This window comes from Lutra lutra, chromosome 10 (genome assembly GCF_902655055.1).
Source record: "Lutra lutra chromosome 10, mLutLut1.2, whole genome shotgun sequence".
In the NCBI taxonomy this organism is placed as follows: Eukaryota; Metazoa; Chordata; class Mammalia; order Carnivora; family Mustelidae; genus Lutra; species Lutra lutra.
In genome coordinates, this window is record NC_062287.1 from 16956145 (window position 1) to 16968561 (window position 12417).

The 12417-nt window shown below is 46.2% G+C and overlaps 1 protein-coding gene across 2 annotated transcripts in view; it reads left to right on the forward strand.

The window, feature by feature from the left end:
• The window catches only part of TECTA (tectorin alpha), a 68942-nt gene extending 56822 nt beyond the window's left edge, over window positions 1-12120 (forward strand). For both annotated transcript variants that reach the window (XM_047692656.1, XM_047692657.1), the window contains 8 exons: window positions 2468-2578; window positions 3743-3945; window positions 4948-5111; window positions 5548-5796; window positions 9052-9214; window positions 10383-10470; window positions 10727-10843; window positions 11337-12120. In XM_047692656.1, coding sequence (XP_047548612.1) covers window positions 2468-2578; window positions 3743-3945; window positions 4948-5111; window positions 5548-5796; window positions 9052-9214; window positions 10383-10470; window positions 10727-10843; window positions 11337-11419 — 1178 coding nt within the window. In that variant the 3' untranslated portion in view covers window positions 11420-12120. The remainder of the gene's footprint in view (window positions 1-2467; window positions 2579-3742; window positions 3946-4947; window positions 5112-5547; window positions 5797-9051; window positions 9215-10382; window positions 10471-10726; window positions 10844-11336) is intronic.
• Window positions 12121-12417: the final 297 nt, after the last annotated feature.

Consider the following 12417-nt stretch of genomic DNA (forward strand, 5'->3'; position numbering starts at 1 on the left):
ACATGGGTCAGAGCCCAGCTCAGAAAGGGAAGGCATGTGGCAAGCGACAAGTTGAGTTGGAATTGAGGCGACTCTATCTGCCTGCCTTGAAAGGAAGCTGTGGTTGGATTTCTAAAGGGATTGTACATATATTAAATTAACCGATAAACCAGTCATCTATAGATTCCTTTTTTAAATTCAATTAGCCAACGTAGAGTACATCATTAGTTTCAGATGTAGAGTTCAGTATCAGCCATTGCTTATAACACCCAGTGCTCATCACATCATGTGCCCTCCTTAATGCCTGTCACCCAGTAGATCTATAAATTCTTATATTTTTTCTGTAGTAAGAAAATCATTTTGGGGGGCGCCTGAGTGGCTCAGTCGTTAAGCAGCTACCTTTGGTTCAGGTCATGATCCCAGGGTCCTGGGATCGTGCCCTGTGTCAGGCTCCTGCCCTGCATTGGGCTCCCTGCTTGGCAGGAAGCCTGCTTCTCCCTCTCCCTCTCCCCTCAGCTTGTGTTCTCTCTCACAATCTCTCTCTCTCTGTGTCAAATAATAAAAATAAATAAATAAAATAATAAAATCTTTTTTAAAAAAGAAAAAAAATCATTTTGATGTGTATATCCATTATACTATTTGCTCATTTTCTTACTAAGTGAATCAGATAGATGGAGCAAATACGTGTAGAAACACATGTATACATGTATATATAGATGTGTCATATATATATGTGTCCATATACATAAATAGTCACCTGTCGTATGACTATATGCAGTATGATACTGTGGCCAACAGAATGTACTAACCCAGTGTGCCTCCTGGTCCCACCAGGAAAGCTGGCACATTGCAAGACTGCATGCATTTCAGTAAATCTGCAGACTAAACCTGACCAAGAATAGGGATGCACTCAATTCAGATCCTAAAACCAATGTAGCTGTTTAGAATATGTATCCAATGATTTCAGAAACTCTTGACAAATTACTAGTCTCTGTTGAAAATCAACATAATTTTTTGGATAACTTTATTTTACTCTGTTGTGCTAATAAGCAATACTTTCAATCAGTTTGAAATAAACTGTTTTGAAACTTTAAAAACTTCCCTCTGTGTAAGGGCATGTCTTACTTGGCAGTTGGTGTATGGACCACCGTATTTGTAAGGGAGGAGCTTTTTCTCCTCTCTGGGCTTTGGTCTCACTTTATTATTCTCTTGGGTTGTTTACATGTCATGTGAATCAACCATAACATTCATTGAGTGGCTGCTTTGTGCTTAGCACTGTGTAGCTACTGGACACACTGGTCAAGTGAAGGGATCTTTACAAAAGGAAGCCGTTAAAAATAAATGTACTTAGGTCATGCTGGTGGCTCTCCATTAGCTGTCTTTCTGGGAATTAAGACAGGGTGATGCCAAGCCATCCCCAAACTCCCACCTATTTACAGTGAGTTACTTAGCAGAGGGGCATGGCAGCTGAGTCAGGAGAAGCCTCTGAGACAGCACGGGGTTTTGCTTTGTTTTTAAATTCTTGAAACTCTCTTGGCTCATGCTGGGATTGAACAGTTGTTGTTTCTTTAGCACTCACCATCCCATGCCATGATGAATAGGAGGATTATTACATCTGATAGGGAGAGAGGTTCTTTAAATAAAGAAATGAGTGTCTAAAAGAAAATGCTCTCAATTAGCGTTTCTTAAACTGGGGAGTTGACAATCTTGCAGGTGGTCTGCGGACTCATCTGCTACAGAAATAATTGTTTATCATACGATGATGATGGCACTCCACATACATTTGTTTTTTACTTACAGTTTTACCCTTGTTGGCAAAACAGTACAATTAATCTAAGTCCGTGCTGGCGAGTTGTGTGTAGGTTTTGGTTCGTCTATTTTTGTAAAATTAAGTACGTAGAAGTTTATGAGAAAAATAGACCATGAATCAAAACAGACCAGGAAGTCCTATCCAAAGGACCTCTCTGGGACTTCACTGGTCCTAAAATTTTCATTCTTAACAAATACTTATTGAGCAGCAACTTTGGGGAGGCTGGGTGAAAGGGAGTATGGAGTTAAATGGTTGGACCCTACTCAGTCTGAGGGCAAAGATACCAATGCATGTAATGGTAGACCAATGTGGTAAGAACAGGATCGGGGTAGATCTTGGCAGTTCACGGTGTTTCTGCATTCCAGCCTCCCCACTCAGCTTCCACTATGTGGACCTTGGGCTCTTTGCCGCTGTGAAATAGTACTTAATTCGCAGAGCAGTCGTGAGGGTTGGAGGAGATACTGCAGCGGAAGCATGAAGCCCAGGTGCCGGCCCCGGAGTCAGGGCCCGATCACTACTGTTGTCATCAGTTTCTGGAAAGTTGCCCCCTCTGCTCATTCGCAGCTGCCATCTGACGACCGCCAGTTCCGTGAAAGCGGCAAGTCCAGAGTGCAGCCACCTGCCAAGCATGGGTGTGAAAATCAAGTCGTGCGCGCTTCTGTGTGTTTTCCTTTTTAGCAGGAGTGGTTGAAGATCCCTGTGTGGGGGCTGACTGTCCCAACCGGACCTGTGAGCTGGAAAACGGAGGAGAGCTGTGTGGCTGCGTGGAGCCGCCCCCCTACGGCAACAGTGAGTGACACCTGCTGCCTCCCCGCCCAGACCGGGGGCCCCTGAGGGAGGCCAGGCGGCTGCGCAGAAGGGCTCTAGGGGTGCAGCCCACTTAGCCGCCCTTGTTAGAGACCCACCTGGAGAAGCTTTCATGAGCACTGAGGCAGAACGAGGAAGCAATCTGATGTCTTCAAAGCAGGTTAATGTTCATTTCCTCATAGCTACAGCCTCATCTTCAATATGTGATAACACCTAAATGTGTACATGAATCAAGTCAGCCAGTTTCAGCTGAAGCCCTCTTCAACATCAGAGATCCAAATCGATCTTGTAGTCTCACGGGGAAGTCAGGCAGTTTGACGCAAACACGAAACCCTCAAAGCAAGAGTGCCAGGTGCTCTAAGACTTGTTGAAAGCCAGATTAATGGGTCCTGAAGAAGCAACTGCAGGGTTTGAAGCAAATAGTGAACACCCGTTCCCAACGGCAGCATCCATAAGGTAGGAAGGGCTTCGTCCCTGCCAGGCACACCCGTGATGCTGGCCTGAAGGGGGTGCTACTTTACACCCCCAACCTCGTGCCCTTGCCTGGAACCAGATCACTGAGAAGGCATGTGCTGAATTACAGCATCCTCCTTGACTGAAAGTCTCCCTCAGAGGGGTGCTGTTCAAGGGCTTTACCTATGTAGCTAAAATGCTTCTCTCTGTCTCTGTAGTGTTCCTTAGCTTGTGTTTATGTACTCCTAGAAAATGTCAATTGGCCCAATCATGTCAAAAGTCTCCTAGCAGGTGCCTGGGAATCCATGGGGGCTCCAGGAGTGGCCTGCCTGCGGCTGCTCTCACCGGGGGCATGTCCTTTAGCCCCTCTAGGATAAGCCAGATGTGGTGCACAACTCACGGGAAAGTAGCTCCCACCAAAGTGGGGCAAGGTCCTGGGTTTGGGAAGAAAAGACAAAACACACTTTATTAGGTCCATCTTTTTTTAAAAAAGCTTAACAACATCCCAGTTATTGCTTTGAGTGATTTCATATACTCATACGGTTGGATCAAAGCTTCAATAGAAGTGCCCAGCCTTTGTGAGAAGATCATTAGCCTCTTCTCAAGGAAACGGTCATGGGATGCCTCACCCCCCACTCCTGCAGCACCACCAACTCCCCCTGACTTGCCTTTCGTCATAACTCTTCCCCGCAGACTCCCATGACATCATTGATGCAGAGGTGACCTGCAAGGCGTCCCAGATGGAAGTATCCATATCTAAGTGCAAACTCTTCCAGCTTGGCTTTGAGAGGGAGGGCGTGAGGATCAATGATAGACAGTGTTCCCACATCGAGGGGGAAGATTTCATCTCCTTTCAGATCAACAACACCAAAGGGAACTGCGGCAACATTGTGCAGGTGAGAGCCTCGGGCGGGAAAGGACATCTGGCCGAGGTAGTGACAGCCCCGGGTGTTTGCACATTGGGCGTCTTTAAAGCCAACTTCAGGGTGATCTCCTTAGAAATATCCTCCATGGAAAACAGCACAAAGCATAGCTGATATGAAAGACATCAAGGAGAATCATCTGGTGTTGAGTGGTTAATGAACTGAGAGATCTTGATAAGTGACAGGCTCCCGTCCCGTTAGTGCTGTCTGCTGTCATCCTCTATCCTGCACGTTGACCTTCCTCGTGCTTCTCTTGTTCTTCCAGGTAAAGGAAGAGTTTTGGGGGGTAAGGGTGTCCCAGACACCATATAAGACTTAGCTACAGAAATACATCAAGACCCCGTCCTTTCATGTCAGATTATCTAATGTATAGGTTGTCAAAGCATCTTACTGCTTATCTTCCTGTTCCTTCCTGGTGTCATATACATATATATACATATGGAAGGAAGATAAATATATATACGACACCAGGAAGGAACAAGTATGTGTATATATATAGCCAGGATCATTAACACTTTATCGAGGAGTGAAAGGAGCAAAAGCAGGTACAATGCGCCTTTGTTCATTGTGGTGCTTGTGGGAAGTTCTGATAGAAGATTTGGTGAAGGAGAGATTTTGGATTAGGACTTGAAAAAGAAGATTTATATTACCCTAGGATGGCAATACTTCATGCTGTCCCCATCTTGGTTTCCCACAGATAACCGGGGCTGGTGGTAGTTAGAATTCAGGGTACGTGTATTCAGCCTCCATGGACACTCGAGGTTATCAGACTGAAGGGTGTTGCCGCCATCCATTGCAATACTTTCGTCATTACTGTTAGTGCTGAAGCTAGTTCCGTCCTGACTTGTACCAGCCTCTCGGTTATGTATGGAACGAAGCCACTTCTCCACTTTTGGGGCTGTGGGTTGGGTTTGAAATGCAAGCCACATACTCACTCGCACATTTAATGATTTCTGACCTTCCTTTGCTCGGCAGTCCAATGGCACTCATATCATGTATAAAAACACAATCTGGATCGAAAGTGCCAACAACACTGGCAACATCATCACTAGGGACCGGACGATCAATGTGGAATTTTCGTGTGCTTATGAGCTGGATATCAAGATCTCCTTAGATTCTGTTGTGAAGCCTATGCTGAGGTAAAGAATCTCATGGGCTATACGCATTGCTTTGTCTTTTCCTTGACAGTCAAGGTTAGCATAATCAGAATTGCTTGCTAGCATTTGTCTTTGAAACACTAGGGAAGAAATAGTTCATACTTTCTGCACCTAAATTCCTTGGACCAGCACTATGGATTAGAAATTTCTACAATGATGGAAATATACTGTGTTACTATCTAATATAGTACATATATGTGGAAATTGTGGTTAGGGGTGCTGAGGAATTGGCTTTTCAAATTTTATTTCATTTTAATTTTAATGGCCACATGTAGCTTGCCATTTGGGGTACCATTTTGGACTTAGACTTTACTATCGTCTGCTTTGCCTTCCCTCTGCATTTTCAGCTTGAAAATGGTAGTAATTGAATAAATGTAATTGTTGGGGGTCCCTGGCCTCATGATCATTTCCCTTTTAGTGTCATTAACCTTACAGTTCCAACCCAAGAAGGCAGCTTCACCACCAAGATGGCCCTGTACAAAAATGCCTCCTACAAACACCCTTACCGCCAGGGCGAAGTGGTGCTGACAACTCGAGATGTGCTGTATGTAGGGGTCTTCGTGGTTGGGGCTGACTCCACACACTTGATTCTGACCCTGAACAAATGCTATGCCACCCCCTCCCGCGACAGCAATGACAAACTCCGATACTTCATCATTGAAGGAGGGTGAGTGGCCTCTTATCAGAGGACAGGCCTCAAGAGCCCTTTGCATAAATATCGATCAACATCAGTTTTTAGAGAAGAGAATGGGAGCTAATGTTTGTATTTCGCATCCATGAACTAGAATTCTCTTAACAGCTTGTGAGGTAGACCTTGTAAACCTCCCTTTGTAGATGAGCAGGCTGAGGCTCAGGGAGACCAACAACTTGCTTAAAGTCACACAGCAACTTGGTAGCAGATTCCGGAGTCCTTGTGGCATTAACTACAAAATGCTTTATTTGCAATGCGACCCGAGAGGGGATTGTGTCCTGCCTACTTCAGATTTCAGCTTAAGAGAAATGTAGATCACCTACACAAACGCATGCCATGAGAAGAACTGATGTTTGGTGAACAGGACACCTGTCAAAATTTGAGAAGAACTAGAATAATGGAGTATAAGAAGAGAATAGTAGAAGAAACTACAATAGCCTATAAAACCAAGGAGTTTCTTATTCACTAAATGTCTGGCACCTACTGTGTTTCCTGAAACACAGTGGTTATGTAACAAAATTTATGGAAGAAATGAATCAGAAGAAAAGACTATAGACCAAATCACAATAATTACTTTAATTTTTTAAAAACTGGTTATGTCAAGTGACAGTAGTTCCGGCTGGCTATGAGAATTAAACAAGAACAGCATTTATTTAATATAGGTTTTAGGTGACACAGAACCTTCCGTAAGGAAATCAGGACATAAACAAGTGGTCGAACCTGAGTATTTTCTGCTAGGTTAGATGAAGCGGGGACAGCCACAGAGAAGTAGGAGAGGTCAAAGGGTATGTGGTAAGTGTAGTAAACTGGGGGAAGCTTAGCAGAGCCTCTTAGTTAGGATTCTTCTTGGTGTCCGTCCGTCTTTGGAAGTAAGGATGCTCCTTTCCTGCAGGAGGGAGGGCTCCTGTCACCTGAGGGCTTTGTGACCTGTTTCAGGGGAGTAGAGTCAGGGGAAGGTCACCATGACCTTTCTGCTTCTGTCATTTTCTCAAACTCCTTCACCTTAAAATACTCAGTATTTTGGGGGGGTAGCATGTCCTGACCCACCATGACTAGCCTGGGTCGACACCGACCCTGAGGTGGTCAGGGAGTGCTGTGGCTACCATAATCAGCTTTGAGGTTGAAAAGGAATAGTTTCTCAAAAGAAGGCATGGTTCTGGGCAAACAGTGAATATCTACTACTTTTCGGAGAAGTTAGGTACATAGTTCACCCAGGGCAACTCAACAAGTCAGGGTCAGAGAGGGATCCTTCCAAGCATTAAGACAAATGGCCGCCCTCACTGGCCGGATGGGACTTGTAGGTTGGGGTGCGGAGGCTTTTGACTTTCTGAGCTGATTCTTGGGCTTTTCAGAGGTGAAGGGAAGGATGTGGTGACTCCTTCGTGGCTTACAGGCTGGATGCCTCTCCTTCCCATCAAAGTCCTTTCCCAAAGTGAAAGAGCTCAGATCTGAGCACCTGTGCTGATGCTAGCCCTGTTGGAGGGCCTGTGTCTCCTTTGGAGGATGCAGTGGCATTCAGAGAGAAGAGTGAGTGAGTGAACGTGTTCATACATCCCAGCCTCCCCCAGGGTCTGAACAAAGGCCTTCAGATGAAACTGTTTTTGCTTTTGTCATAGGAGGGAATTTTAATTCATGAGTCTTTCTGACCTTTCTTGGAGGGACTTGGTTATCGTGTTCCCAGTGAACTTGTCCCATGGGAAAACCAGTGTACAGTGACAAACATGTGAGCAGCAAAATGGGTTCACTTCAGAAGTGTGAGGGGTTAGCTGTTCCTCTGCAGCTCAGTGGAGGGCAACGATGGTACCCCTATCTTCCAGGGACTCAGAAGTCCCCCCATGCCTGTTGCTGCTCTCTCCTCTTAATGCATCTTAATGCATCTGAAAGGATGGTGGTTTCTCTGATGGTGGACAAAGGGTTCTAGAGCTTGGCCTGTGTGCGCACACCAAGGCAGGCATCCACAGAGGCTGTCCTGCTTCCCCAGGCCTTCCTTCTGCTCCGTGCATTTCCGGTACCTGAATAACAAGTCATCTGTCTGGGAGGGGGTGGTCTGGTTAAGATGGAAGGCCTGTGTGAAGATCGCAGGGCTGTGAGCATTTTAGAAAGTTTGGACCAATTAAGATTATTCAAATGAATAACAATGACAAGGAAAAGTATGGCAAGTAAGTTTTAATTTCAAAACACTTAAGAAACTATTGCCTTGAAGACTAATTACAAAACCTAATAGGTGTGGGGATGCTGGAGGATAACTCCGGTTTTTAATTTTCCTTATCACTAAGCTATTTAATCCTGTGGGCTTGGGGAAGGAAAGATTAAAAAAAAAAAAAAAAAAGCAACTCTTTTTATCTTCATCATTTTTAGATAACTTCTTGGCCAGCCTTCGCACAAGTCATGCGTTCACTCGTGCATTCATCCGCAAAGATGTTTAGATCCATCCTGGGTGCCCTGCAGGGTGTTTCGAGACCCAGTGAGGACGGCATCCGGGTTCTTGTGCTCTAGGAATCCAGGAAAAGCCACCTTTCCCATGTGGTCAGGGCAGTGTTAGGGGGTATCCGTAGAGAAGGGGGAGCCACAGACTGGTGTTGGGGAAGGAACAGGGGTATGCATGCATGGGAAGGCTTCCAGACTGGGGAAACTGCACGTGGAAAGAGAGTGGGATAGAAGTGGCTGTGATACATTTGAGGAACTCCATGTGTGCCTGAGGGAGGCCGGCGGCTGTCACTGCCCACTGGCCCAATACCATGAAGGGTAGGGGACAGGAAGAGAAAAGAAGCGGCCACCTGCCGCGCATCTGGGACTGCTCTGACTTCTCCAGCTCTCACCTGTTTTAACATGTGTGGATATGGCCCAGTAGGGTTTTAATCAGGGGACCCTCCCCCATGTGATAATTACCCAGAGAAAGTACAGCCAAGGTGAGGACCGATGGCGTGGTTGCAGAGCTGGTGTCAGTAAAGCAGGGCACCGTGAGAGGCAGAATGAGAAACTGAAGCTGTGGGGAGACTGGGGATAGTCCCTGCAGTCATTCTGCTTTTAGTTGTAGTTAGGATACTAATTTGAGGTGTTATTCGATGCTTTTAAAACAAACTATGAAAATAGATGGGAATGGTAGTAATTAAGAAACCCACACGGTCCAGAGGTCACTCTCAAATGCAAAGACATTCTTATCTATCATGATGGTTTTATATGAAATAGAATCCAATGTGTGAAGCAAAGATTCCATTTTCTCCCGAATAGGTGTCAGAACATTAAAGATAACACCATAGGCATCGAGGAGAATGGCGTCTCCCTAACCTGTCGCTTTCATGTCACTGTCTTCAAGTTCATTGGGGATTATGACGAAGTTCATCTTCACTGTGCAGTGTCACTGTGCGATTCCGAAAAGTATTCCTGTAAAATAGTAAGTGAGGGCATGAAAATGAAATGCCTCTCTTTATTTCTCACTGCCCCACTTTGCCCAACACAGGGATCACGATCGCCAGGCTCTGGCTGGCTCCCGGGGGTTCTGTGGCGCTCACGGCTCCTGAAAGTGGCTAAGTTGAAATCCTCCCCAGATGCCTAGGAGCAGCAGTCCTCTTTGCTGAGATAGGAAGAGAGAGAATGTGATAGAATAATGTCCATTTACTCCTCTTGTCTGTCTCTGAACTGTCAGTCTGTCGTGGGCTTAGCACTAGACCAGGGTTTCTCAGCACTACTGACCTTTTGGACCAAATTATTCTTGGTTGTAGGGACTGTTCTGTGTGTTGTAAGATGTTTAGCAGCAACGTTGGCCTCTACCCACTAGAAGCAAAAGCACCTCCTCCCCAGTTGCCACACACCAAAATTCCTCCCAGCATTGCCAAATACTCCTCCAGGGTATCTGGCAGGAGGAAGGGGCAAAACTGGCCCCATTTGAGGACCTTTGCACCCACACCAGGGTCTCAAGGAGCCAAGCCACCTGGATCTGAAGGGAACCGTGGGGGCCAAGCTCCAGCACACGATCAAAACAAACTCCTGGGTTCAGGGTACTTTAACTGGGCGTTCTTTAGACCGTGACGCTCCTGCAGCTCATCCAGACCCATGCCAGGGCCTGAGGCTCCGTAGGGGCTCCTGGAGGGGTTGCTGGAATGAGGTGACAAGCCAATCCTCCCTTCCACGCCAGGCTTACATCCCCACCACAGACGCCGGCGTCCCTAAGACTTCACTGCCCTGGGATGTGCTCCCTAATCTTTAACACTCCAGCCCTGTGCTCCCCCAGCCTTTGCAGAATCAAGCTGTGAATTGTGGCCAAGCCACTTAGACATGCAGCTGCCTACCCTGTTGCCAGATGCGATCCAACAGTCCTCATCCCTGGGAAGGGAGCCTCTTTGAATCGAAGTCTTATGTGGAGAATATACTTAATTCTGTTCAACATAAAGCCCCGAGTCCCAGTGGGCTCCAGGATCAAGAATGCATTGGTTCTAATTAATCGGAGCAGCAATAGAGCTCGAGGCTGGAAACGCTGCCTCTTTTGGAGGCTGGAGATGTGGTGAAGAATAAGTTACCGGCTTAATTGTCTGAAATTTTCCCTCTGGTGTTCTGTCTTTCAGACTTGCCCACAAAATTCCAGGATTGCCGCGGATTATACCAAAGAACCTAAAGAACAGATCATTTCAGTGGGACCTATTAGGAGAAAAAGTATGTATGTCCCCCAAAACACATGATAAATTATTAAAACAATGGGATTTAAGGGCTCGGACTAACTCTTGGGTGCGGCTCCACTACAACATGAAGCTGGTGACCGACCAAAAGTGGAGGACCCCACAGTGAAACCTTTTCATTGGCTCCGAAAGTGCCACAGTGGCACTGGGCTTTTCTTCTTGCTGTCCTCTGTTTAAAGCTTTGCCCTGAGATCCACGTCCAAGATTTGACCTGACCAGCTGCTCTTTTCCAGGGCTGGACTGGTGTGAGGACAACGGAGGGTGTGAGCAGATCTGCACAAGCCGAGTCGACGGGCCTCTGTGCAGCTGTGTGACAGGGACCCTGCAAGAGGACGGCAAGAGCTGTAGAGGTAGATGCATGCCCTGTCCCGGGCGGCGGCTGGGCACAGGCAACCCTTTCCCCTCAGGAGGGGACGCTCACACGGGAAGCCCCCTCAGTCAGCATCTGGCTTATGAAAATTACAGAAATTAAGATGGAGACATGAGGGGAATGCCAAGGAATTCTAGCACCATCTTGGTGAGCTCTATTTCAGGACCAAATATTGGCCTTAAATCTGGTCACCAAGTCTACCTGGGCTGTGGTTGGGACTGGGATGGTTGATCCAACAAACCAAGATTTCTTGCAGTTGCCTTAGCACATGGGTTTCCCTGAGGTTAGCAGGACTCTGCTAAAGGTTGAGTTAATTCTGCTTCTTTGCTGCCTCGGTCAGCACCATTTGGAGAAAGTGAGTTCTTGGCAATGAAGAGTGGGTTCTTTCATTTAGCTGAGTACCACAGATTTCTGATTCCTATCAAAGAACTCTCTCTCTTCATAGGACTTACTATGTTCCTCTCTGTTCACAGCCTCTAATTCTTCTATTGAACTTCAAGTTTGGACGCTGCTTCTCATCATGACCCAGATTTCACTATGGCATTTTTGTCTATAAATCAGGCACGACCTCATAATTAACTCAAGGTTGCTATATAAAGTACTGTGATTTACTTACTTCAACCCCCGTAGGATAAAATGTGTGTGCCCTTAAGTCAAAGCCTGATTGAAAAGTGTCCAGCATCTCAAAGCGATACCACCTGCCTCCAATAGTCAGAGTCCCAGAAATGTGTGAAATGCCTGCCTCCTCTTCCAGAGAACGCAGTGGGGCTTCCAAAAGCCAGTTGCGGAAAGCAGGTATCTTGCCCAAAATGTCTAAACTGTTGTCACTGGAAACTTTGGTTCCCATGAAAAACCAATAAAGAAAAAAAAAAAAAAATCTCTGGTTAGGGAAGTCTGACCAGAAGTCTAATCAGAAAAATCTCTCAAGCCGGTGCTATTTCTGGATCACAGTTTTTTACTGAGAAAGGGCCTGTCAGAGCAATCTCGAGAAGCATTTACTGGAAGGTCTGACTCTCTCTAAGGAATCTTTCTGATGTTTGGAAGTGTCTGATCTATGATACGCATGTGCTGCTCACTCCTGTTTCTGATGAGCTCCTTCACTACCCTCGTGTCCCTCCACCTTGCCACGGCAGCTTGGCCACTCGGGATACGTTTGCAGACCTGGGGAACCCCACCTCCCATCCCACACCCAGACCCTTCTCTCTGACAAATCAACCAAATAATTTTTAATGTGTTTTATGCTTAAATAAACTTCGTGTTCAAGTACTCTCAGTACTTGGTGACTGGCATCATTCTTACGATGTTAAGCTTTGCATATTACATTGCATGGTCTGATTTCATAAAAGCAGCAGCTGTTGGGCCACGTAGACCCCACTGCCCAGAGCTTGAATGTGTTTTGTCGTGTGTCCTTACAGAGCGTTAGGACATGAACGTGTAGATGGCAGAGAAGCAGGGAGTGTCGTCTTTTGTACATAGTACAAACCAGGGCCCTGCTGAACACAGTCCGTGGACTGCCTCTCTTTTTCAGGTTCAAAACAAAGTAAAACCCACTTG